A 23,488-nucleotide genomic window follows, 5' to 3' on the forward strand; every position below is an offset into this window, starting at 1 on the left:
CCCTGATGAGTCTCTGTGATGAGGCACATCCCACGGGCTGATAGTGCTTCTCACCCGGCCAAGCTGCTGTGGAGGAAACCCCAAACCACTTCCTCACTATACGAAACCAAGACGGACCAAAAGTGAAATAAACTTTTATTTCAGATATCAGAGTTTCTCTGAACCAGGTGCTCCTCCTCGGAATAACTGTGAGGCAGTGGGGGCTCCAGACCCAGAACAAAACAGCAAGCAAGCAACAGTGGGGTTGGGAATGCTCCGCTCCTCTCTGGGGAGCAGCGTCCATCCCCAGACACCTCCAGTGAGGACAGCCATCAGCAAGGGCTCCACAAAAGAGGGAAGGGACAGCAGCAGGCTCCCAGGAGGGGCCTGTGGATGGATCAGTTTGCAATTTTCATAACAGGAAGGAGCTCCCCGGCTCAGAGGGGTGAGGGGAACTCTCCGGGCAGGCTGGGGTGGGAAGCACAGCCCGCGGGGCAAGGAGGGGACTAAGTGCCGCCGGAGAAAGGGTTCGGCCCGTACGAGGGTGGGGGCTGAATGAGGACCCCGGATACGGCCAGGGCGACGATGGTGACAACGATGATGACGATGAAGATGTTGATCACCAGGGCCGTAATGTTCAGACACTTGGCCGTGGAGGCGTAGCTCTGTGCCCCGCTGTAGTCACCCAGCACTTTGCGGTCCCTGGACTGGAGGCAGGCAGAGGAAGAGTCAGGGGTGCAGGAATGGGGCATCCCGTGGCGCTCAGAGCTGTGGGAGGAGGCTGGGAGAGGGGCTGGAGGTGCCGGATTGGGCTGAATCCCCCCAAAACACCAAGGATACCCTGAGGTGCTCACTGCCCTCCCCTCCTCAAACCCCTGCTATCTCTAGAGCTTCCAGCTAGGACTCTGTGGGGTCAGGGGTCTGTGAAGAGGGGATTCTGTGGGGTCCCTGAGTCACCCTAGGGCCAGGAACTCAGTGGGATCCACGTGGGCTCTGTGGGGTCCATGTGTCACCCTGGGGCCGGGAGCTCAGTGGGCTCTATGAGTGTCCCTGAGGTCAGGGACTCAGTGGGATCCCCGCGGCCACCCCCACCCCTGGTATCCCCCCGTGCTCCCCACCTTGACGGAGAAGACGAACGCCATCAGGCCGAGGCAGCAGAAATTGCCGTACAGGGTGGTGAAGAGGGACCACACCAGGTGGTCCCGGGGCGGCGGCGGCGTGTCCTCAATCAGCATGGTCGTGCTCCGGGGCAGCTCCTCCATGCTCACGTCTGCCGGCAGCACCTCGTAGGGCGGCAGTGGCTGCTGCATCCCTTGTGGTTCGGCGGTGGCGGCACCTGGGGAACGCGTGGGGTTGAGGAGGTGGAGGCACCGGGGGAGGCGGGCGCAGCGGTGTTAGTTTCGTTTCCCAAAGATTTCGGACGGAGCGGGAAGAGGCCGCCCCTCCGGACGCCCCTGCAAGCACGAGAGGAGACTCCTCCTCCGCGGCAGGGAGAACCCCCGACCCGCTGTCCTTGTTCCTGATTTATCCCTCTCTTTACCCCTTTTGCCGCTTCTTTCTTCGCCCCTTCATTGCCGGCTTTTTTCCTTGTCTCCATCTTTGCCTGTGCTTTGCCCTCTTTTTGCTTCATCCTTTTCTCTCTCTACCCCTTTGTTTCCCTGTCCCTTTCCTTGTCACCTCTTTTGCCCCATATCCTCCCTTCATCCTTCATCCCATTCTTTCCTTTGATTGTTTTTTTTTTAATCAGTTGTGTTGTCCCTTTCTTCCCTTTCCCCCTGTTTTGTCCCTTATTTGCCTGCTTTTTTCCTTACCTTGTTCTTCCGCTTTATTTTGTCCTCATTTCTTCCTTTCTTTGCCTTCTTCATCGCCCCCTTTTTCTTTCCTACCCCTCCCTCTTTCTCTGTCCCTAATTCCTGTGAAATCCCCAAATCCTGCTGGATCCCCAAGCCCACCTCCATCTCCCAAAAACACAGGGCTGAGGCCAGGAGGTGACACTTTTCGAGGGTGCTATTTGGGATGTCTGGAAAGCTCTGGCTGCGCCTTAAAGGAATCCCCCCCTCAGGCTTTACGATGTGCGAGTGCTTGAACTGTGTTAGTGCAGTCCCAGGATACGCTGTCCTGGAAACTTTTAGTGGCAACTTCGGGAATGTTCCTGATTAACTGAACCGAACAAGCATGGTCCCGCCCTAGAAATTGGAATTTGATTTCTGGGAATCGCAGCCCAGCGCATTGGTGCCCTCTAGTTTTCCCAGCCGTGGGTGTATTTCTTCCTTTAATAACGGATTTCTCCCGTGTGTTTGCCCCTATCCTGAGCAGCAGCAAGGAGGGGAATTCCCTCAACCTGTGGGATGGGAGAGGAGTGAAAAAATCCCATTGTTTTCTACCCCTGCGCTGCAGAAGGAAGAACCAGCCCTCACATCAGTGCCGTGAGTTGTGGCCGGTCTCAGCCCCGAAATCTGTGCATCCAGCGAGGGGGATCCTGGGGATCCCGGCGCCCAGCAGGGAGGATTCCGGGAATGCGGCCCCCATGGGACTCCTGCACGCAGCGAGTGGGAGTCGGGGGTCTCAGTCCCCATGGGATCCCCGCATCCAGCGGAGGGATGATCCCGGGGATGCCCTCACTCTTTATCCCGGGATAATCCCGGGGATCCCGCCCCTGATCCCGTGGGGTCCCTGAGGGTCCGGGCCGGTCCGTGACTGCGGGTAGCGCCCCCCAGCGGGCCGGGCTGGGAGCTGCAGCCCCCGCCGCTGCCAGGCGGGAACGTACCATCCTCGCCGCGGGGGGGGGAAGGGTCGGGGGGCGGCCCTGCCGAAACCCACGTCACCAATCGTGTCGATCTCTCCGTCCCCTCGGCACGGAGACCCTGTTCGGTTCCGCTTCGTCGCCGCCCCTCTCTCCCGCCGCACAGACCGGGGGGCAGCACCAGGGGCACGGCTTCCCCCCCCGCGCCCCACATGGCCGCGCCCGCGGAGCCCCGCGGGGATGCCGGACCGTTGGCGTGGAAACGCGCGGCACCACCCAGGCCCCGCCCCCAAGGCGCGTCCATTGGCGGAGAGCCCGCGGCTGGCACTCTGCGATTGGCCGAAGCCGCCGTCGCTCCTCGGTGGGGGCGTGGCTTCGAGCAGCGCCCGCTCATTCATTCCCCCCGCGGGCGCGGCGCAGGGGGGGCGATGCACCGGCGGGCCCGGGGCCGCCGAGCCCCGCACCGAGCCCCGGCCCCACGAGCCGCAGCCGCCCTACAGCCAGCCCGGAGCACGCGGGCTGGAAGGGCGGGGGACCCCATGGGCCGGGGTTAGCCCGGTGGTGGCGGCGGCGGTGGTGGCGGCGGCGGGGGCGATGCGGGCGGCAGGATGCCGCGGCTCCCGGTGAAGAAGCTCCGGAAGCAGCTGAAGCTGCTGCTGCTGCTGGCGCTGCTCACCTCGGCCGCCTGGTTTACCTACCTGCACATCAGCCTGGTGCGCCAGGGCCGCGCCCTGCGCCTCCCCTTCGCCTATGGCAGAGGTAACGGGGATGGGGGGGGTCGCTGGCAGCCTCGGAGCGGTGCCTCGGGGGGCTCTGGGGAGCACCCAAGGGATGGTGGTTCCCCCCCTCCACTCCGGGGTACCGGAGCACCTGGGGTTTGGGGTCCCCCAGAGGGCGCCGGAGCTCCCCCCTGCACTGTGCTCTCAGAGCACCTGGGGTTTGGGGGTCCCCCTGCCACGCTGGGGACTCGGAGCATCCCCTCAGAGGTGAGACCCCCCCCCCTTTCTAGCGCTGGGTTTCTGTCCCGCATCACCCGCGTGGGTTTGGGGCGAGCGGGGCCCCTCCGTGGGCTCCGCGCCCCGGCTTTGGACCTTCGGGAGGAGGGAACACCCAGGAGGGCCCCCAAACCGGCCGGGACATTCATTATCCCCCCTCGAGCCGCTCCGTCCTCATTTTTCCTCCCGCTGCCTTGGCTGCGATGACAAAGAGGCCATTTATAGCCGCTCGCCGCTGCTGGAAGGGGCAATCTCTTCTTTCCCATCCCTTCCCGACGTTCCCATCCTTTCCCAACCCTCCTCATCCCATCCCAACACTTTCTCAGCTTGTGGTTCTCTGCTATAAAAAAAAACCACCAAAATTCCTTTCTTCTCCCGCCCTGGGATAGCGGCCGGGATGGATTCCGGGATGCTCTGGAGGGACAGGTGCCCTAAGGCTCGGCTTCGTGTCCTTTCGCTCCCGGTTTTCCCGTGGCAGACATCCCTGGTATGCCCGGGGAGACACAAAGAGGCTCGGAATATTTGCTGGGTGAAACTTGAGCCGTAGCGTTCCTGCTGGGACTGACCTCGCCCAGCGCGTTTTGTCCTAAAAAAATGAGAAGGGGACGGGATTTAGTGCCCGTGGAGCACTAAAAGGAGGGAGGGAAAGGCTTTCCCGAGCGGGTCAGAGCGGTCCCGGCGGCTGGCAAAGCCTCTCGGCTGGAAAACCCAAAGTTTCCGAGCGGAGCAGCAGCATGATCCTGCAAATTTTTGGGCCTTATGGTAAAATCGGGATAATGCGAATGAGAGAGGCAGGAAATGAGGCTGCTGAGGGAGGGGGGGCACCGGGGGCTGCCGGCTCCCTGCGGGATCCTCCGTGGTGGGGAAAGCCGCAGGGTCTGCCTGGTGTTCCCGAGGGGATTTTCCTTATGTTCCCACCATTATCCCGAGGCGCTTTCCCCTGGCCCTGCTGTTATCCCGGTGTTTGGGAAACCATGTCTGGCCTCTGAGCCTCGGGCAGGGGGGAATTGGCATGGGATCGCTGTCTCTGTTCCTGGGAAAACCATGGATCGGGGTCCCTCTGGGGTTTGGGGTGCAGCAGTGCGAGGGTGAGCCGTGTTTTTCCTGCTGGATGCTGTGTGCTGGGATGTTCCCAGGTGCTGAGCCTGGCAGGTGCCTCTCCCTGCGTGCCCTACATCCCAGCTGGCTCCTCAGGATGCTCCAGGGGGAAGCCATGGGTTTTATTGTAGAAGGGAGGGGGGGTCCCAGCGAGTTTGAAAGGCTGGAAACTGGGAATGAGGGGTGCTGGGATTTAGTGGGGAATGGGGTCTGGGAGGTGGGAAGAGATATGGGAAAATGCATTGGGTGGGGGCGTGTTGTCCCTTGGGAACATGGGTGCCTTCCCTGGATGAGGTGTGAAGAGGTGGGTGATTCTCCAGGGAAAGCTGGATCCAGCTGTGCAGGACAGGACTCCAGGGAGATACTGATCCCTGCACTGGGATTTTCCAGTGGGTGCCTAAAACCCGGGTGAAGGTATGGGAAGGGCAGAGTTGAGGTCTCACTCGACCTTTTTGGACATGAAGGGGTTGGGTGGAGATTGGGGAAGGGTTTGGCCATGCACAGATGGACCCTCATCCTGCTGCTGCCAGAGTGGGAGAGGCAGGGAGTGTTTATTGAATGGAGTGGAAAAAAACTAAAACCAAACCCCCCTGAATAGATAATAGGAAATAAACCATAAAAGGAAAAAAAAAAAAAAACTTGTTACAAGGGTTTGGGGGAACAGCATCTCCCCAAGGGTCTGTGCACCAGAAGGAGTTGGGAGATGACTTTTGGATTTGGCCACCATGAGCCAGGACCTGTCTGTCTGTGCCAGGGGTGCTGCCTGGTTAATTAACAAGGAAAAAGGTTAATTACTCATTAAACAGGATGTCAGTGAGCAGTTGGATGCTCTGCAGGTGCAGGGCATGAGGATTTTTGGGGGTGTAAAGTGGGGAAGACCGAGCACAGTGAGATTATCCCAGGGCTCCCCGTGTCCCCGTTGGTGACACCAGGAGCTGGAGCATCCAGGGGCTGGGCTGGGAGCTCTGCTGATCCCTGATAAAACACCCCCCTCTTTTCCTCATCTCCTCCAAGTAGATAATTACCCTTCTCTGGCTAATTGAACACGCGGATTCCTCATTGGAAATAACGAGGCCATTACGGTGCTCTCCCAGCTGGAAACCCCGCCGAGGCAATGGGGTGGAAACGTGGATGCACCAGGTGGAAAGGGAAAGGATGAAAAAGCAAAAAAGAACTGGGGAAAAATGATAATAAAGCCCTAAAGTGGCTCTCAGTGGGGGTGTGGGGCTTGGGGTTTGCTGGGATTTAGCAAGGAGGATATTGGTGGTGCCAACAGTGAGGTTTTGGGAGTTTGGGGAGCACAGGATGGGTGCTGAAGCCAGTTCATGGATGAAATGAGGCTCTCTCTGCCTGCTGGACATGGCATGGCCTGGGTCACCCCTCTGCCATGGTCCAGAGGGCTCCCAAAACCCCCTGATCCCACGGCAGTGCTGGGATGGATGCTCTGTGTCCTGTCCTTGGCTGTTCTCCTCCCCTCCAGGGACCTGTCTTTTGGGAGAGCAGGAGGGAGAAGGTTTGGGATAAGGTGTTCCTCTGGGATCCATCTCAGCAGATCCTTTGATTTTAATTGGGAGCCTGGAATGCTGAGCCCTGCTCATCCTTTTTGTTGGGGATGCTGGGAGCAGGTAGGGAAGGGGATGAGAAGAGCCCTTTGAAGATGAAGGGCAGTGGGATTTGGGATTTGCTTTTTCTTCTCCTGGCATCACTGCACTCTCCTATCCCTGCTGGGAAAGGCTGGTTTCCCTGGATGGACCCACGTGGGGTCCCAGTGCCAGGGAAAGCAGGTCCCATCCCTGCTGCTGAAAGGGAATTTTGGAGCTGGGGGAATGGGCAGGTTTGGGTGTCACTGGAACCCTTTCTCCATATGGGAAGCCCTTCCCAGACTGCCTCAGGCTCGATGTCCTGCTCCTGTAGGGTGCCCAATGGCAAAAAAAAATTTGGCAACTGCCTATTTTGGGTTTTTCAAAGGAAAAATGTGACTCTTCAGAGTCATGAGTGGCTTTGAGCCACTCCAGGGTGGCCCTTGCCCCCAGTCTGGCTGTGACACGGTCCCCTTGGCACCTGGAGGGTCCCCAAAACTGTCCCTTGAAGCCTGGGGAGGTGAGGGATGGCTTTTCCCAGGAGCTCTCTTTGTGTTGGTGTTTGGGATCCTTTTCCTTCCCAGCACTGCCCTGGATCTCCCCTCCATCCCTTCCCTGTGCCTGCACCTGGGTTGTCAGTGGCCTTGGCACTGGCAGGACACAGGGATTTTGGCTGGATGAGGAGCCAGGTGGGAGCCAGCTGCTGGAAGAGGCTGGAAAGCTGGAATTGGGATGGTGACCCCACAAATCTCAAAGGCTGGAATGTTTATAGGATGAAATGCACCCTAAAATTCTCAGCATTTCACAGTGGCCTTCTCCAGAAGCTGCGTCCCAGTAAACCAAATCTTTGTGCTGAGGGCTGTGAGTGAGGATCATCCCTGTTTTGGGATGGAGCAGGGACTCGTGGGAGCTGCTCCAGCTCTCTTTGGGGCTGGAGCAGGTGGGACTGAAGGGCATTGGATGCACAGTGAGGGAAATGGGGGAAGTCTGGGAGCTGTCCAATCCCAGGAAGGATTTGAGATCCTGATTATGAGCGTGGAAGTGTTTGAGCCGCCTCTCCTGGTAGGTGTTTGTCAGCTGGAGTGGTCTCATGGCAGCTCCATCGCCAGCCACAGTGATTCCTCATCGATTTCCATGGCTCCAGCTGAGAGGGCTGGCAGGGAGTGGGAAAACAGCAGCAGACGAATGAGGGAGGCAGGAAAAAAATCCCCCTTCGCTCCTCCAGTTCCCTCAGCAAAGCAGTGACAGGTCCCAGCAGTGCCCGAGAGCAGGGCAGGGGTGTCCAGGGATGGGCCCTGTGTCCCCATGGTGGTCACAAACCCCATTCCTCTCGGCCCCATTGGTGCCACCACCCTCTGTCCTGGGGTTGTGGCCAGGATTTTTGTCCCTGTGGCATTGACAGGGGGGGTTTGTGGTATTGATTCATTTCTGGCAAATTATAATCACTTAACATCTCGTTAGGAGGCTCATGCAGGGATGCTCCTGCTCCGAGGGAAAATTTGGGAATGGAACCTCTGGGTTTAAGGAAGGCGCTGCCACCACCTCTGCTGCAGCTGTGTCGGGGTTTAAATGTCACCTCCCTCCCTCCACGTCGAAGGGCTTGGAAAAGGGCCAGGAGAAACCCCGGCATGGAAGAAAGGGGCTGTGTTTGGAGCTGGGGAGGAGGAGGCGGGAGGTGGGGATGTGAAAGGCTCTCTGTGCTTCCCAGAGGAGTTACAGGGCCGGGAGGGACAACAGGGAGATGCTTCTCCCATGGGAGGCATCGCTCTGTGCCCTGCGTGGGTCCCTCGTATCCATGGCCTCCTCCCCAGGATAAGGATCCTGGCTCCCTGTCTGGAGGCTGCTGTGACTCAGAGCTGGTTTGTGCCATGGTTTGTGCTTGCTGCTCCCAAAGCATCGGCGTGGCTCCAGGGAAGAGCTTTTAGTGCTTCCATCCCTTCCCTGAGCATCCCCATCCCACAGGAAGTGGGTCCCTGCTTGACCTCAGACCTTCCCCTATCCCTGTCCTACCCTCTCTGGTCCTTAAGAGAGGCTGGCTGAGGGAATGGATTGTGCATCCTGGTGGGATGTTGGGAGGAACTGGAATCCTCCTTCCTCCCAGTGCTGCCTTCTCCTTCCTCTTCTTCTGCTCCTCCCGCAGGGCTGTGATTGGGACCAAAGGAACTCGGGATTTTTGGGAGCAGTGATGCTCACTGACAAAAGGCACTGCCCTTCCCCACCCCTTATCCCATGGCACTGGTTCCCAGTTCCCCACAGCTGACCAGAAGTCACTTTCCTGTATTTAAATTGCCAGGGAATTGCATGGAAGCCCAGATGCCTTTTCTGGAGCCTTGCTGGTGCTTTTGCTCCTCCCTGGATGTGGGAGCCCTTTGGAAGGGATGGGGAGCAAGCAGGAGGCTCGTGGCTTTGGGTCCTGAAAGCTCCAAGGATGAGCCTGCCCAGCTTGGATTAACTCCTGTTTTTTACCCACTTTGCTCCCACCAGTTCACAATCCTGACATGGAGGAGAGTGAAGCAGCATGACCACATCCATGCTGGATGGATACAGCCAGGGATGCTGCTGGCTCAGGTTGCCATCCAGGGAATTTTGTCCATGGCAAATCCCACGGGAGGCAGGTTTATCCCCTCCAAGGCCGGGAGAGATTCCCTGAGTGGGTACCACAGAGCCACTCCCCTCTCCCAGCCCCGGGCAGGTCCCTTGGGAGCGCTGAGCTCCTCGTGGCCGTGATGAATGCACAGATCAGTGTGGTGGGAATGACGCTGTCCCTGTGTGGAGGGAGAGCTGGCTCCGGTCCCACTGCTCCCCATTTCGGAGGGAAGAGGGATGCGTGCGGGAATGAGGGGAGGAGGCAGCCTGGGGAGCTGCCAGGAGCGAGCTGGGGCTGCCAGGGGCTGAAGAATGGCTGAGAGCAGAAGAAGGGGCTTTAGAGCTTAATTTCCTGTCCCTGCCGTGGGGATGGGATTTGTGCTGCCATCTCCAAGGCGACGCCGGCTGCGCGGCCGCTGGAATACTAATGGTGTGGGAAGTGTGTGCCCGGGAGCTCCAGGCACCCCCAGCCCCTCCCTGCCTGTGGCAGTCACGTTTTGGGGAGTGGGAGCCCCCAGCACTTGCTGGTGGTGGGAAGGAGGGTGTGGAGGGACAGGGATATCTTTCCATCTTTCTGTTGGGACTGAGTCAGTGACCCCTTTCCTGCAATTCCCGTGGTGTGGGGGTCACTGCTTGGCACACCCGGGGCTCCCCCTCATTGCTGCGTGGGAGTGGCTGTTTTTGGGGACCCACGTGTGTTTGTGGAGGTGGCTCTTGGACACCCACCTCTCCATCATTCCCTTGGCTCTGGATTGAACCGTGCATCTATGCACTGGCAGCAATGGCTGAACCCCAAGCTACCCCGGTCCCCTTGGATTTTGGGGTGGCAGAAAAAGAGGATTTCTCCCCCCAAAGTAACATTAACATTTTCCAAGTCTGCACCATTGTTTTGGGGGAACTTTAAAATTCCCTGCCCAAGGAAAAGGAGCTGCAGAGGGGAGTCAAATGTTGGGGATAATTAACTCAGCACAGTAACGAAGCTGATGGATCTGGGAGCAAGGTTTTGATATGAGGGTGATTTTGAAGAGGAACATAGTTTGAGGGGATGATATCTGGGGGAGTTTGGGGCTGATGTGCTCTTGGCAGAGCTGTGGGATGCTTTGGAGAGCTGGGATTTGGAGATGCAGGAAGCAGGGATGCATCCCTGAGGATGGAAGGGGAGCAAGACCCCAACAGCTTATCCCAGCATCTCTTATGTAAAGGGCTGGGAGCTGTGGGGGGTGTAATTAAACCTGCTGATGATGAGCTGCTGCAAAGCTGCTTAGCGCAAATGGAATGAGGGGAATTGCAGCCCTGTGTCACCCCCCTTTCCGTGTCCCTGTCCTCTGGGAGCAGAGGCAATGCCAGCACCTCTCCTTCCCGGTGCCGGGGAGAGGGGTGTCCCCAGAAGAGGTGCAGGGATGGGGGGGCTGTGGTGTGACCCCTCTCTGCTCCCTCACAGATGGAGAGAGGCCGGGGGAGGTGACAGATCCCGGGAGGCGGCCGGCGGCAGCCCCGGTGTCGGCGCGGCGCAGGAAAGCCGAGGATTCCAGCGAGAGCCACGAGGAAGATCCGATGGTAACGGGGCTGGGAAGGGGCCTGGGGGGGTCACTGGTCTGGGAACAGAGTGCTCCAAGCGTTGTCCAGCTCAGGGTACACCAGAACCTCTGATTCTGCCCTCACAGTGGATAAACCCACTAATATCCCATTGAAACTGGGTGGGATACTCCCCCCCCCCCAATATCCCACACCGTGCTCCAGGTCACAGCTTCCCTGAGAAGGGCCCAGCTTCATCTGCTCTGCAATTCCTGCTTTTCTGGGCAAAGCCACCTGCTCCTGTGTGTTCTGCTCTGTCCTGGACTGGAGAGCCACTTTAGACCCCAGAGGGAGCACACTGGGAATTGTAGCCACGAGGTCGCCCTGCTGTCCCCTGTCCAGCAGGTCACCAAGCCTTCCTGTTGAAGGTCCTGCTGTCCCTGTCCTTGTTGTCATCAAGAGGCCTCCTAGCAGGGCAGCCAGGTGGGATGGCAGGAGGGGGAAGCCACGAGGTATTCCCTGCCCTGTCCCAGCAGTGGGTCACTCCTCAGAAATAAGGGACAGATGGACAAAGGAGAAACCTCAGGAACCTCCCAGAGGAGGCACAAGCTGGTACTGGGTAAGGACAGAGGGTACAGCAGGAATGGCATCCTGGCTTTTCCTGGGAGAAGGGAGAATCCTTCCAGTGAGCCTGGCACAAAACCCTCCCTCGTGAGGTCTTCCAAGGGCACTGCTCCCTCCTCCGGGGCTCTAATGAGTTAGTTTAGGCAGTTTGCTAATTATTTCCCTGGCACTGTGCATGCAAATGGGCTGTGCTGTGGTGACAGTGCTGTGTCTGCCCTGAGGGGTAGAGGAAGAGGGGGATGATGCTCTGGGGAAACTGAGGAAGAGGGGAATACTCTGGAAGGGCTCCAGAAGTACCTAGCTTTTCCTTGTCATCCATCAGCAAGCTGGAGGCAGGTGAATGCTCACTTAATCTCTCTAAATTACAAGACACAAGCAATGGGATTAACCTAATCCCCTTTAAAGTAAGAGGGGGAGTGGAGAGATATTCGGCTTCCTCTGCTCGGGATGTAGGGATCACCTCTGTGCTTTTAGAGAGAGAGAGAGAGAGAGCCCAGAATTCCAGCAGCCCCCAATACTGGCGAAAACCCTTTGGATGAACAGAAAACTCACTGTTTTGGAGCAGTTTTGGCAGAGGAAAGGAAACAAGTTTAGCTGGAACATTTTGAAACTACTGCCTGTGACACCTTGCCAATATTTTTGTGCCTCCTCCTGCTTTCCTTTGCCATGAGCTGTGAAATCTTTCACCTTGGTTTGGCAACACTCAAAATGAAGTGTTTAGATCATGGAATCCTGGAATGGTTTGGATTGGAAGGGATCTTAGAGCCCATCCAGTTCCACCCACTGCCATGGACAAGGACACCTTGCACTAGCCCAGGTTGCTCCAAGCCCTATCCAACCTGGCCTTGAACTTTTTCAGGGATAGGACAGCCACAGATTTTCTGGGCAGCCTGTGCCAGGGCCTCACCACAGATGCACTGAGACATCCCACATCCATAGGATGTGCTGGCCCCGATCACCCATCCCATTTCTCCCTCTGCTCCTCCACAGAACGATGGGCAGGATGTGGATGGCTGGTTTTCCAGAGGCCAGCGTTCCAACCGAGCCAGCGGCCAGCCCAAACTCAACCTGACCAAGCAGGCCTTGCCCTGGAACGAGCAGGTGGGTGGGCAGACAGCAGCCTGGGAGGTGATGGAGGAGGAGGAGGAGCCCCACTCAGCTCCCTCTTTTCTCCCACAGTACAAAGGGAAGGCAAACCTGCACGTCTTCGAGGATTGGTGTGGCGGGGCTGTGAGGCACTTGAGGAAGAACCTCCACTTCCCACTCTTTCCCCATGTGAGTCCTGGGACAGGTGCTCAGGGGTTGGCAGAGGGGTCTACCCGTCCCTCCCTGGGTCTCCACTGGTCCTCAAGACCTTGGCTTGGGGAGGTGATTCCCAGCTGGAGAATGGTGGGTGGTAGTGCAGACATGGAGGAGGTGATCCATGCCCGTCTCCTTGGCAGACCCGCACCACGGTGAAGAAGCTGGCCGTGTCTCCCAAGTGGAAGAACTACGGGCTGAGGATTTTTGGCTACATCCATCCCTTCAAGGATGGTGAGTGATGGAGTGTGGCCTTTTTCCCCATGCAGCAATGTGGAGATGCTGTGTCCTTTCCCTTCCTGGCCACAGAAGGGTAGAAGGGCTCTTGGAGATGGTCCCCAAATCCAGGCTCCTGGGCAAGAGGGTCCTTCTGGAGCAAAGCCCCTTTTTTCCTGTGGCTTTGAAGGGAGCAAAGCCCTGCTCCCATCCAGGACAGAGCCATGCTGTAAGGTCTGGGGTGGCCCCATCCCTCTTTCCTATCTCACCACGAGACAGCAGGACTGAGCCCACACTACCATGGTCCCTGTGTCCCTTGATGGTGACCTTCTCCATGGCTCTCTGCAGGGGATTTCCAGTTTTCTGTGGCATCAGACGACAACTCAGAGTTTTGGCTCAGCTCTGACGACAGTCCCTCCAATTCCCGACTGGCTGCATTTGTGGGCAAGGTATGGCATCACCTCTCTGCCTTGCCCTGCTCCAGGGGGAAGGATCCATGTGTGGCTCTGCTGGGGACAGCTCTCCTGCCTCTCTGCTCCTTTGGGAATGCCCTGGCCAGGCCTGCCTTGGCTTGGCTTCTAAAAGAGCCCCTTGGTTCCTTCTTGGTTGGAGCTGGCGAAGAGCAGGAGATGTAACATTTCTTCCTGGATTTTCTTGGGGTTCATTCCTCTAATGGGAAGCTTTGGTGTGGTGTCCTGCTGCTCTCATGCTTCTCCTTTCTTTCCCAGCTGGGCACCGAGTGGACAGCACCAGGAGAGTTCACCAAGTTCAGCTCCCAAGTCTCCAAGCCCCTGCGGTGAGTATGTCCTTGGGGATCATCCCATGGGAATGGAGTTTTTGGACACAGAGCTACTGGCTCTGACCTCCCTGGGCCATGGTTCTTTTCCAAAAGGCACGTGGGGCTGGGCTGGACCCCAAATCCACAGTTTGAAGGGGCAGGTGATGACGTGGGGACAGGGATGTCACAATGTCCCCGTAATCCCACAAAACCTCTCAGCAGTGGGATGGGGGAGCAGATACCCTCCTCAGCTCCCTGTCTCCTTGCCTCAGGAAGGTTTTCTTCACCCGTGGGCAGGACAGGGAGGCTTTCCCAGGCTGGCCCTGGGCCCTGACTGCTGTGTCCCCTCCCCTGCAGCCTCATGTCCTCCCGACGTTACTACTTTGAGCTGCTCCACAAGCAGGATGACCGGGGCTCGGATCACGTGGAAGTTGGGGTGAGTAAATGCTCACCCCCCGCCATGCCAGGCTCCTTCCAGGAACAGAGAGCCAGTGCCAGGGCTTTTCTCATGTGTGTTCAAGTGCTTTATCCTGGAGCAAAGCCGGTTTCCCCCTCCCGTGGTTGCCAGTGGGGACAAGTCAGTGTCGCTGTTTCCCTGGTTATTCCAGGGAATAACACTGGGACGCGTGGAGTGCTACTCTCCTTTCTTGCTGGTGGTCTTTGGGCAGCTAAAGACCCTGCCATTGGACTCCCATGGGCAAGAAGAGTCCAGAGCAGGCAGGTCCCACCTTGCTGGCTGTATCCCAGCAGTGGGAGTGGTGGCAGAGGTGATGGAGTGATTCCCTGTTTTCTTCTTTCGCCCCCTTGGAATTACCACGAGTTTCAAATCTGAACTTGCCTGCCTTGGCAGCACAGCCCTGGCAGAGCTTGGAGCTTGTGTCAGGGGCTCAGGCTGGCTGAGGGGAAGATGTTGGCTCGTTAGCAAAGGTTTCCTTTCTCCCAAAGAGCTCATTAATCACTGGAGTCAAACTGGTTCCAGCAAAGCATCAGGGAGGCCGGGCAACACCCCTTCCTTGCTGGCTGCCTCCCTCCTCCCCGTCCCCTCTATCCCGATAAGATCTGCATTTCTTAGGGCAAAAACAAATAGTGGGGAAAACAAATAGATGGGGGAGATGTTTCTGAGATGGGATGTTTTTGCTGGAGGGAGGGAGCGAAGAGCCTTTCAGCCCAGCCGTGCAGAAAAACCTCTCAGCTGTGCAGAGAGAGACAACAACAACATCCACAACAAAAGCAAGACCCTGATGTGTCTCACCCCTGGGGGCATTGAAGGGCTTGTCCCAACAAGGGCTCCAGATTGGCTTTTAAAATGCTGGAGTTAAATCAGGGCAGGCAGCTCTGGAGACCCCCTTAAATAAAGGCAAACTCTTCTTTATAAAGCACTGGAGTGAGGAAAGGAGTCCTTTTGTCACAGGATTTGTGACAGTCCCGGAGGGAACCAGCATGAGCCTGTATCCTACCCACAGGAGCCTTTCCCTCTCTGACCCTGCAGTGATCCCTGCTAATCCCAAACCCTGCAGGAGATGGGACAGGATCAGCCCTCTCTCTTGCTCCTCTTCTGCAGGGAAGTTTCTAAGAGCTCTGGACAGGGAGGAGCCATCCTGGGGTGCCAGGGTTGGGCAAAACTGCATCCTGACCCCTGCCACCCTCCTGCTCATTCCCCATCTCCTTTTATTTTTTCCCAGTGGCGAGTTTTCCTCCCCAGCCTGAAGTTTGAAGTGATTGACTCCTCCTACATCTCCCTGTACACAGGTAAGGGCCAGGTGCCTCCTGCAGCCCCAGCCAGGCTTTCCAGGGCCCCCATGTGCTGGGAGAGATGGGAAGGGAAGCAGAACCTGAGAAATTGAGTCCTGGGGAGACATCTCAGCCTTTGCATCCCCCCACTGGCCTTCTGCCTGTTGTAAGGACAGATGCAAGGGCTGCAGTGGGTAGGATTGATGCTGGGAACGAGATGAGATACTGCTAAAAATGGGATGTGGAGTGAACACAGCATGCAAGCACAGCTCTGCTGGTGCTCCAGCCTCGTCCTGCCTGCCAAGACCCCTCTGGCTGCGGGGCCTGGCCCTGAGTTACAAGGAGCTGTCGTGGAAGTGGGGATGGATGGCACAAGGTTTAATTAAATCTATAGATCTTCTGCTTCCTGCCCCTGCCCTGGCAGCAGGAAAGGGCGTGATGGATGGGTCCTGGCCTGGCGCTCTGCACAGAGCAGGAGCAGTCATCATTCCTGCTCTGGAAGGTGTCGCTAAGGAGGAGGGGGCAGGCAGGATCTGTGGGGACAAGAGGGATGAGGGGTGCCAGTGAGATGGATGCCCATGAGATAGATGGCATGCAGATAAATCCCTGAACTCTTCCTGCTTCTCCTTCCTGCTTCCCGGCTCCCTCAGACCCAGCAGCACCCTCAGGCAAAGCTGTGTCACCCCTGGGGAGCCCAGCCCTGGTGGGGGCTGCCAGCAGCAGGCAGAGCTCCTTCCTTCTTTCCATCCTTCCTCCCTCCCTCTAGACTTTTCCAGAGCCTTCAGCCCAACCTCAGCCAGCTGCAGGGGCACATTTGGGAAGCCTTTCCCTGCTACAAGAAGAATAATTTGGGGCTTGGGAAGGGGGATCTTGCTTCCCTGTGGCTCTGCAGCAGGCAGGGCTTCCTGGGCAGGAAGCAGCCATGGAGAATGGCCGAGGTGGTGGGAGCAGGGTGAACTCCTGTGGGAGCCTGGGGGCTGCTTGGTGGCCAAGGGTGACATGCCACCCTCATCCCTGGGTAGGAGGAGGCAAACCAGCTCGTGTTGCAGTTACCTGCAGGAAGGACATCCAATGTTTAACCCCTGTGTCCTTGGGAGTTACAGTCTTGAGCATTCCCTTGTTTTTGAGGCTGTGGTAACGGGAGCAGGATGGCCTGGCTGGGATCTGCTGGTCCTCATTAGTCGATGCAATAATCATTAGGCTGATTAGTCACGGGGTCTGTGACATGGCTGGGAGGGCAGCATTGCCTGCCCTGGGAGCAGGAGGCATCCACAGTGCTGCCAGCCCTCTTGGAGGGATTGGGAAAGGCGCCCTTGGAGGATGCTCCCGGTGTGCCCGGGGGTTCAGCCCCGGCCCTGTCCCACAGATGAGTCCTCCCTGAAGATGAACCACGTGGAGCACATCCCTCAGACCTTGGCCAGCCACAGCGGGAGCCACCTCTGGGAGGCCCAGCAGGACGAGCATGGGGCGGACATGCTTAAGGCCGACCCCAGGGACACATTCTTCCTCAGTAAGTGCCTGAGAACGCATCCACGCTGATCCCTGGCAGGCTTTGGGGGAGGAAAAAGGCTGCTGTGGGTACCTGGGGCATCCCTACTACTCTCTGCCCATCTATTGAGTGGTGGCATCTCTGCTGGGAACACGTTTGGGATGCTTTGGGCTTCTCCACAGCCCCTGCCATCGAGGCGTCCCGCGTGGAGAATGTGCTGGTGCCCTGTGCCTACAGCCCCACCTACGTGGTGAAGGATTTCCCCATCGCCCGCTACCAGGGCCTGCAGTTCGTGAGTGTCTCCCTGGGGACAGGGCCATGCTCCCACAGTGGAGCCCAGGGCAGGGATGTTCCCACCTGGGTAAAATCCAGGAGGAAGCGTCACTCGCTGGAAGGTCAGGCTGAGCTTGCACGACTCGGCCTGAGAGAGTTGGGGTTAAATCCCTGTGTTTGAGGTGCTGGGGGGTCACTCTGGTGTCCCAAGTGACACGGCACCATTTACCCCCAGGTCTACCTCTCGTTTGTGTATCCCAACGACTTCACGCGCCTCACTCACATGGAGACAGAGAACAAGTGCTTCTACAGGGAGTCCCCCCTCTACCTGGAAAAGTAGGTACTGGGAGCTGGGATTTTGGGGTGCTGCCCACAGGGGGCTGATGTCAACAATGACAGATGATGCATCCTCAGCCACGTGTCCCTGTTCCCCATGGAAGGGTCACTCCAGGCTGGCTCTTTCCCCATCTCCCATGCATGCAGCAGCTGGAGTGCTGGCAGTGCTCCTGGATTTGGGAACCCCAGCTCCCTTGGCAGCTGGGTGCTCCTCCCCACACACTTTCTCCCGGGCCCTCACCTTCCCTCTCCATCCCCAGGTTTGGCTTCTACAAGTACATGAAGATGGATGAGGAGGAGGAGGATCCGCGGCAGCGAGCGTTTCTCTTCCTTGGCCCTGACAGTGAGTCACCAGGATCCCTGGGCACGGGCTGAGCTCCCAGCATCCTCGCTGGCAGCTCATCCCCTCGGAGCTGTGGCTCATCAGGATGACTGCAGCAGTGCCAGAGGCTGCAGGAGGGCTGGGCTGTGCAGAGCATCACCCCTCCAAGCATCCTGCTTGGCATCACAGCAGGGTGATGGGGGAAGCAGGAGACTGGATTGGGATTTGCTCTCTCTCCAACATCTCTTGGGTTGGCCTCAGCAATGGGCAGCAGAAACCAGACCCATTGTGGAGTCTAGGGATGTCCATGGAGCCTGGGGGTGGTCCTGGGGAACCAGAGGATGTTCAAAGCCTGCCTTGGCAAAGTCCTGGCAGGTCGCATTTGCTTCTGGATTGAGTGCGACTGGGAGATTTGAGGTGGGGATAAGTGGCAGCAACTGGAGCTGCCAGTCCTGGTGACTGTCCCCGTATGGGCATCCCCTGGTGCCCCACCTCTGCTGCCTCATCTCCTCCACTCACAGGTTCCTCTCCTGCAGGGATCAGGCTCTGCCTCGGAGTATTAATCTCTGCCTTCGCTCCATAGATTTCCTGGAGGATGAGGAGGAGGAAGAGGAAGGAGTGGACAGCCGTGAGCCCACAGACCCCCCTGCTGAGGCCAAGGAGCAGAGCTTTGGGCCGGCCCCCAGAGCCAAAGGGAAGGATCCTGCACCGGTCACCAGGGATTACGGAGAGGACCTGGACTATTACAGCTTCCACCAGAAGCGGGGCCGGACACAGGCCAGGACAGGCACCCCTGGGCACCTGGGGACATGGAGCACATCCAGCCCACCGGCCACTCTCCAGGAGGATCCTGCTCTGGAGCAGGGCCCAGGCCGGGCGCTCCGTTGGCTGCCCCAGGAGGAGGGCGAGGAGGATGAACTGGGGCTACCAAAGCACGGCACGGCCCTGGGCCTCCAGCCACACCTCTCCGTGCCCATCTTCGGTGGCAAAGCCAAAACGCCGGGTCCCAGCAGGCCAGCGGCTCCCAGCGAGGACAAAAAGGCCCGGAAAACCCAGGAGAAGGTTTATGTGACCCGGCTGCAGCCCGGGAAGCGCAAAGCCCCGGCCCAGGAGCCGGCGTTCCCCGGCATCTTCCTGTATCCAAAGCCTGTGAAGAGAGTCCACCTCCGCTCCAGGACCCCGCAGAAGCATCCCATCACCCCCAACAAGCTCCGGGCTGTCCCTGGCCGCCGGAGCCCCTGGCTCCTGAGCAACATCTCCAAGGAGAGGGACCCTGCCAGGCGGAAGAGCGGCAGGAGGTGGGACCGGCCACCCAAGCAGCGGGTGCTGCCCGGCCTCCTCGCCCTGGGGACCGAGGGGCTCTTCAGCCACGAGGACACGACCCCTGCTCCAGGCAGGACAGCAGCCACTGCTGACTACAACTCATCCGAGGCCACCCGCTCCGAGGGGACACGGGTGACATCCTTTCTGAAGGTGTCAGAAACAACGGTGTCGCAGCAGGAGGAGGGAAAGGGCCAGGAGGAGGAGGAGGAGGAAGAGGTGTCAGACTATTCCTACGAGGCGGGGGAGCTGCAGCAGGGCTGGCTGGAGGACTCCATCAACTGGCAGCGGACGTTCAGCGTCAGCTCCGTGGACTTCGAGCTGCTGCGCTCCGACTGGAACGACCTGCGCTGCAACGTGTCGGGAAACCTGCAGCTGGGCGAGAGCGAGGTGGTGGATGTGGTGGCCCAGTACATGGAGAGGCTCAACGAGAAGAACGGAGGGTATGGGGGCAGTGGGATGCCAGCAGGAATTCAGGCGGGTGGGTCCCAGATCGCGGGAAGCAGAGCTCGCAGTGACGGTGATTTCAAGGCTTGTCTTATCCCTGCAGGATCTACACTCTCCTGAGGATCATCAACGTGGAGAAGCGCCGGGACACGGCGCGGGGGAACCGATACCTGCTGGAGCTGGAGCTGGCGGAGCGGGGCCAGCGCACAGTGAGACTCTCAGAGTACGTCTACGTCCTCCTGCACCAGGGCAAGCAGGACGACAGCGCCGAGGCCAACCCCGACGGGCTGGCCCTGGGGGCCACCGAACCTCAGCCCAGCGCCTGGAGCATCCTCTATGGAAAATCTGTGCTGTGCCGGCCCCTGCGGCTCAGCTGGAGGCAGGACGTCATGGTGCACTTCGTGGTGCCGGGTAGGTGAGGGCAGGACACGGTGCTCTAGGGTGTGTGCTGCTCCCTCAGCATCCTCCAGCAGGATGAGGATGTCACCTCTGGGTGGGAGAGGGTGCTGTGGGTCCCCCCATGAGCCTGAGGAATGTGTCTCTGGCAGTGAAGAACCAGGCCCGCTGGGTGCAGCAGTTCATCTCGGACATGGCCGGCCTCTACGGGGCCACAGGGGACGCCAACTTCAACGTCATTCTGGTGGACTTCGACAGCGAGGACATGGATGTGGAGAAGGCCCTGCAGGATGCCCAGCTGCCCAGGTAGCTCCCAGCCTGCAGCCTCAGGGTCTGGGGGGCTCCCTGTAGTGGGACAGGTGCTCACACAACCTGCTGTTCCTTCTCTGCCTTGCTGCCCCTTCCCTCCTCTTCACTTTTGGGAGTTTAAACTACTTTTCCATGTGGATTTGGGGGTGCAGAAACTTGACTCCATGGGGGGACCCTCAGCTTGAGTGGTAGCACCTGGGCCTTCCTGAGAAGGTTCTTTCCCCATGCTGGTGGTTCCTGTCCCCTTCTGGCTGTGTCCCTGTCTGTCCCCAGTGCCACCTGCCCTGTCCTCTCTCCCCAGGTTCCAGTACCTGCGGCGCACGGGGAATTTCGAGCGCTCTGCCGGGCTCCAGGCTGGCGTGGACATGGTGGAGGTGAGTGGGGACAGGAACCAGCTCTGGCTGTGGCTTCTCTCCTGGGGCTGTTCCTGTCTGATTCCCCTGACCTGTGTCTGTCCCCTCCTAGGACGAGCACAGTATCGTGTTCCTGTGCGACCTGCACATCCATTTCCCTGCCAACATCCTGGACAGCATCCGGAAGCACTGCGTGGAGGGGAAGCTGGCCTATGCTCCCATTGTCATGAGGCTGAGCTGTGGCAGCTCCCCCCGAGAGCCCAACGGTGAGCAGGGACCCCTTTTCAGCTGAGATCACCCAAAACCAGGCCATAATCACCTGGTGCACAGATGGGGATGGACCCGTGGTGGGAAGAGGGGCTGGGATGGAGAATCCCCATGGCTCCCAGGTAGTGGGGAGAGCACAGAGAGGACAGGACAATATGGGCATTTGGGGGTTCCCCCACCCCTTACCTCACTGCTCCCTCCCTCCAGGCTACTGGGAGGTGAACGGCTTCGGCCTCTTTGGCATCTACAAGTCGGACTTTGATCGTGTGGGAGGGATGAACACAGAGGAGTTCCGAGACCGCTGGGGCGGGGAGGATTGGGAGCTCCTGGACAGGTGAGCCTGGCAGTCCTGCAGCCCCTAAACCCCCAGAAGAAGTGGGGTCAGCCATGTGGATTTGGGCACATCCATCAAGCTGGATGATGGGGTGTGGTGAAGGGGAAAACTTCCTTTGGGAGGACCACATCCATCTGGAGCCCTGTCCCTCTGTCCATCCATCTCTTGAGTCCTATCCCTTCCTTCCTCCATCCTCTGAGCTCTGTCACTTGAGCCCCATCCCTCTATCCTCCATCTACAGGGAGCCCTCTCCATCTATCCATCCATCTGTGCATCCATCCATCTGTCTGTCCATCCCCCTGTCCAGCCATCTCTGAGCCCGTTGCTTCCTCCCTCCATCCCCTGAGCCCTGTCCCTCTGTCCCTCCATCCGCAGGGTTCTCCAGAGCGGGCTGGAGGTGGAGCGCTTGCGCCTCAGGAACTTTTACCACTACTACCACTCCAAGCGCGGCATGTGGAACGCCCGCAGCAAGAAGCCCTCCAAGGACTAGTGCCCGAGCCTGGCCCGTAGCCACCGACCCCTGGCACCTCCCCCACCCACCACGGCCACCCCCAGTGCCAGCACGGGGGACACCCAACACCTGCCGCGGTTTTCCTGGGGAGGGGGGAGTGGGGAGGGCCGTGGTGAGTGCTGGTGGTTTTTTTTCTTAAGGGTCTAATTTCTTAGTCAGCAATGAGTTCATTAACTCCTTAGTGCCAGTGGGTCCCGGGGGCTTTGCTAGGTTCTGGAGGGCTGTATTGGGCTGGGGATACTGGAGGTGGAATTGTGGCATCCAGGATCCCTTTGCAGCCCCTTTCCTGTGTTGTCCCTCCCTGAAATACCCAGTACCTCGTCCCTATGTCAGGCTGGGGAGCTGAGCTAAGGGAGGCGGGCTAAGAACCCACTGGGGCTGCCCAAACCCTCCTGCTCCCCTTCCAGGACCTACAGAGGGAAGGAGGGGTCTGGCTGTGCCCTGCACTTGGGACACATTGTGGGTGGGGGCAGAGCCCTGAGGCTGGCACTGCCCATGCCAGGGGGGCTGGGCTGGGGGGAACAGGCAGAGCCTGGAGCAGGTACGGGCAGATGACGTTTCCAAGCTAATTTCTGTGAAATTATGAGGTAGGAAGCTGTTTCAGGAAGTTTTTGTCTGTTTGGTTTGGTTTTTTTTATTCTTAAAAAATTAAAATCAATGTCTTGGCTGAGATTTCCCTCCGCTCCATCAACCCCACACCCGGACAGGGATGCAGCAGGACATGGGAGCCAGGTTGGCCTTTGTCCTTTGGTCCCCCGAAGGTCCCTTCTCTGTGGTGGGAGTGGGCAGCAGCGTTTGTGCTGTTTCCATGCAAAGAGGAGGAGGAGGAGGAGGCAGCACCCTGTTTGATGCCCGGCCACACGCCCGGGCTTGCTGAGCCTCCGCCCCACACCTGGGCTCCACCCAGCTCCATGGGGGGCTGTCCTGGTTCCCTGGGCTCCTGCATGTCCTGGCACACTTGTCTCTGCCCACCCGTGTCCCAGCTCTGTGCTGGTGCTTCCCCTCACCCGTGTGTGTGGAGGGTGTCTTGTCCCACCTGCCATGGGCTCGTGTCCTCACCCTGTCTCTCAAATCCCCTGGGCTGCTCCCTGAAATACTCTTGGAGTTTTCCCCCAAGTGTTTCATTCCCCATTTGCATCCCCCAGGCTCACTCTGAGCACCCGAGTTTGAGTGAGGATGGACAAAGGGGGCTCAGCCACCCATTTTGTCCCAAATTTGGTACCTGTGGCCCCCGGCTTTGTTGGGAAGGGACCGTCCTGGCAGGCAGGAGTTGTTTCTCCCCTCTCCTTGCCCCGCTCCGTGTTTTTTTGCAGCACTTTGGAAATGCTTTGTTGTGGGTGAGGGCTGTGCCCGCTGCGCCGGGAGCTGGTCTGTGGCTGGGCAGAGCGGGTGGCCCCATGGCCCCCGGGCCACCAGTCCTACCCCAAAACCAGCCTGGCCTTAGGCACAGCTTTTCCAGCAGCTTCCCAGCCAGGAGAGCCCCAAAAGCCACTACCATCGGAGCAGGCATTGGGCCCAGCCAAATCCAGAGCTGCCACTGGTGCTGGGAGGGACTGGTGCCGGCAGTGCCATCCCCATTGGTGCTGGGGACAGTTTGGGGCCAGCTGATGGTGTCTGCTTGGGACAGGGCCAGCAGCACAACGCCGGAGGGTTTGTTTCTCTGCTGGTGGCTGAGCTGTGGCCACGGGATGACACAGGGATCATGGGGATTGCAGGAGCCACAGGGCCAGGTGTTGGAGCCCCAGGTGACAGCGGGGTGCGGGCAGGTCCCCCACTCCTGGAGGATCAGCCCTGACCCTCCCTGCCCTGGGGAGACACTGACGCAAAGGCGTCAGGGCTTGTCCGGGGTGGTGGAGGCGAACTCCAGCCTGGAGTTCCCTGGCTGAGGGGCTGCCCCAGCCTGAGAGGGGAGGTCGTGGAGGATGAGGGGAGCACAGGAACCTCCTGACACCCCCAGGCCGAGAATGGGCCACACGTGACAGCAGTG

The 23,488-nt window shown here is 58.8% G+C and overlaps 2 protein-coding genes across 3 annotated transcripts; one reads left to right on the plus strand and one right to left on the minus strand.

Moving 5' to 3' along the window:
- Positions 1-118: 118 nt before the first annotated feature.
- LOC106854635 (interferon-induced transmembrane protein 1-like) lies at positions 119-2,058 on the minus strand. Of its 2 annotated transcripts, XM_088175744.1 has the most exons (3): positions 1,791-2,058; positions 1,098-1,315; positions 119-686 (listed from the first exon to the last, which is right to left on the minus strand). In XM_088175744.1, exons 2-3 carry the CDS (start codon positions 1,287-1,289, stop codon positions 486-488), a joined length of 393 nt encoding a protein of 130 aa, XP_088031870.1. In that variant the 5' UTR covers positions 1,290-1,315; positions 1,791-2,058; the 3' UTR covers positions 119-485. The 2 variants fall into 2 exon arrangements, with proteins under 2 accessions (XP_088031870.1, XP_014734158.2); XM_014878672.2 differs by lacking the exon at positions 1,791-2,058 and having other exon boundaries at positions 1,098-1,449.
- Positions 2,059-3,315: 1,257 nt separating this feature from the next.
- Positions 3,316-22,171, plus strand: B4GALNT4 (beta-1,4-N-acetyl-galactosaminyltransferase 4). The gene is made up of 20 exons (XM_014878782.2): positions 3,316-3,481; positions 10,423-10,538; positions 12,111-12,221; positions 12,300-12,395; positions 12,563-12,653; positions 12,984-13,084; positions 13,364-13,431; positions 13,771-13,849; positions 15,096-15,162; positions 16,511-16,654; positions 16,816-16,925; positions 17,142-17,242; positions 17,503-17,585; positions 18,148-19,327; positions 19,435-19,742; positions 19,880-20,033; positions 20,338-20,410; positions 20,502-20,655; positions 20,864-20,990; positions 21,366-22,171. The coding sequence occupies exons 1-20, from the start codon at positions 3,331-3,333 to the stop codon at positions 21,478-21,480; spliced, it is 3,429 nt and encodes a 1,142-aa protein (XP_014734268.2). The 5' UTR covers positions 3,316-3,330; the 3' UTR covers positions 21,481-22,171.
- The last annotated feature ends 1,317 nt before the right edge of the window (positions 22,172-23,488 follow it).

Source organism: Sturnus vulgaris, chromosome 18 (genome assembly GCF_052056855.1).
Source record: "Sturnus vulgaris isolate bStuVul1 chromosome 18, bStuVul1.hap1, whole genome shotgun sequence".
Classification (NCBI taxonomy): domain Eukaryota; kingdom Metazoa; phylum Chordata; class Aves; order Passeriformes; family Sturnidae; genus Sturnus; species Sturnus vulgaris.

Excerpts from the sequence above, each read along its gene's own strand:
- LOC106854635 (XM_088175744.1), bottom strand. The coding sequence starts at position 1,289 with ATGCAGCAGCCACTGCCGCCCTACGAGGTGCTGCCGGCAGACGTGAGC. Across the intron at positions 687-1,097 it reads CGTTCGTCTTCTCCGTCAAG|TCCAGGGACCGCAAAGTGCT; the intron begins GTGGGGAGCACG and ends GCCTGCCTCCAG.
- B4GALNT4 (XM_014878782.2), top strand. The coding sequence starts at position 3,331 with ATGCCGCGGCTCCCGGTGAAGAAGCTCCGGAAGCAGCTGAAGCTGCTG. Across the intron at positions 20,034-20,337 it reads CAGGATGCCCAGCTGCCCAG|GTTCCAGTACCTGCGGCGCA; the intron begins GTAGCTCCCAGC and ends CTCTCTCCCCAG. Across the intron at positions 20,991-21,365 it reads GATTGGGAGCTCCTGGACAG|GGTTCTCCAGAGCGGGCTGG; the intron begins GTGAGCCTGGCA and ends CTCCATCCGCAG.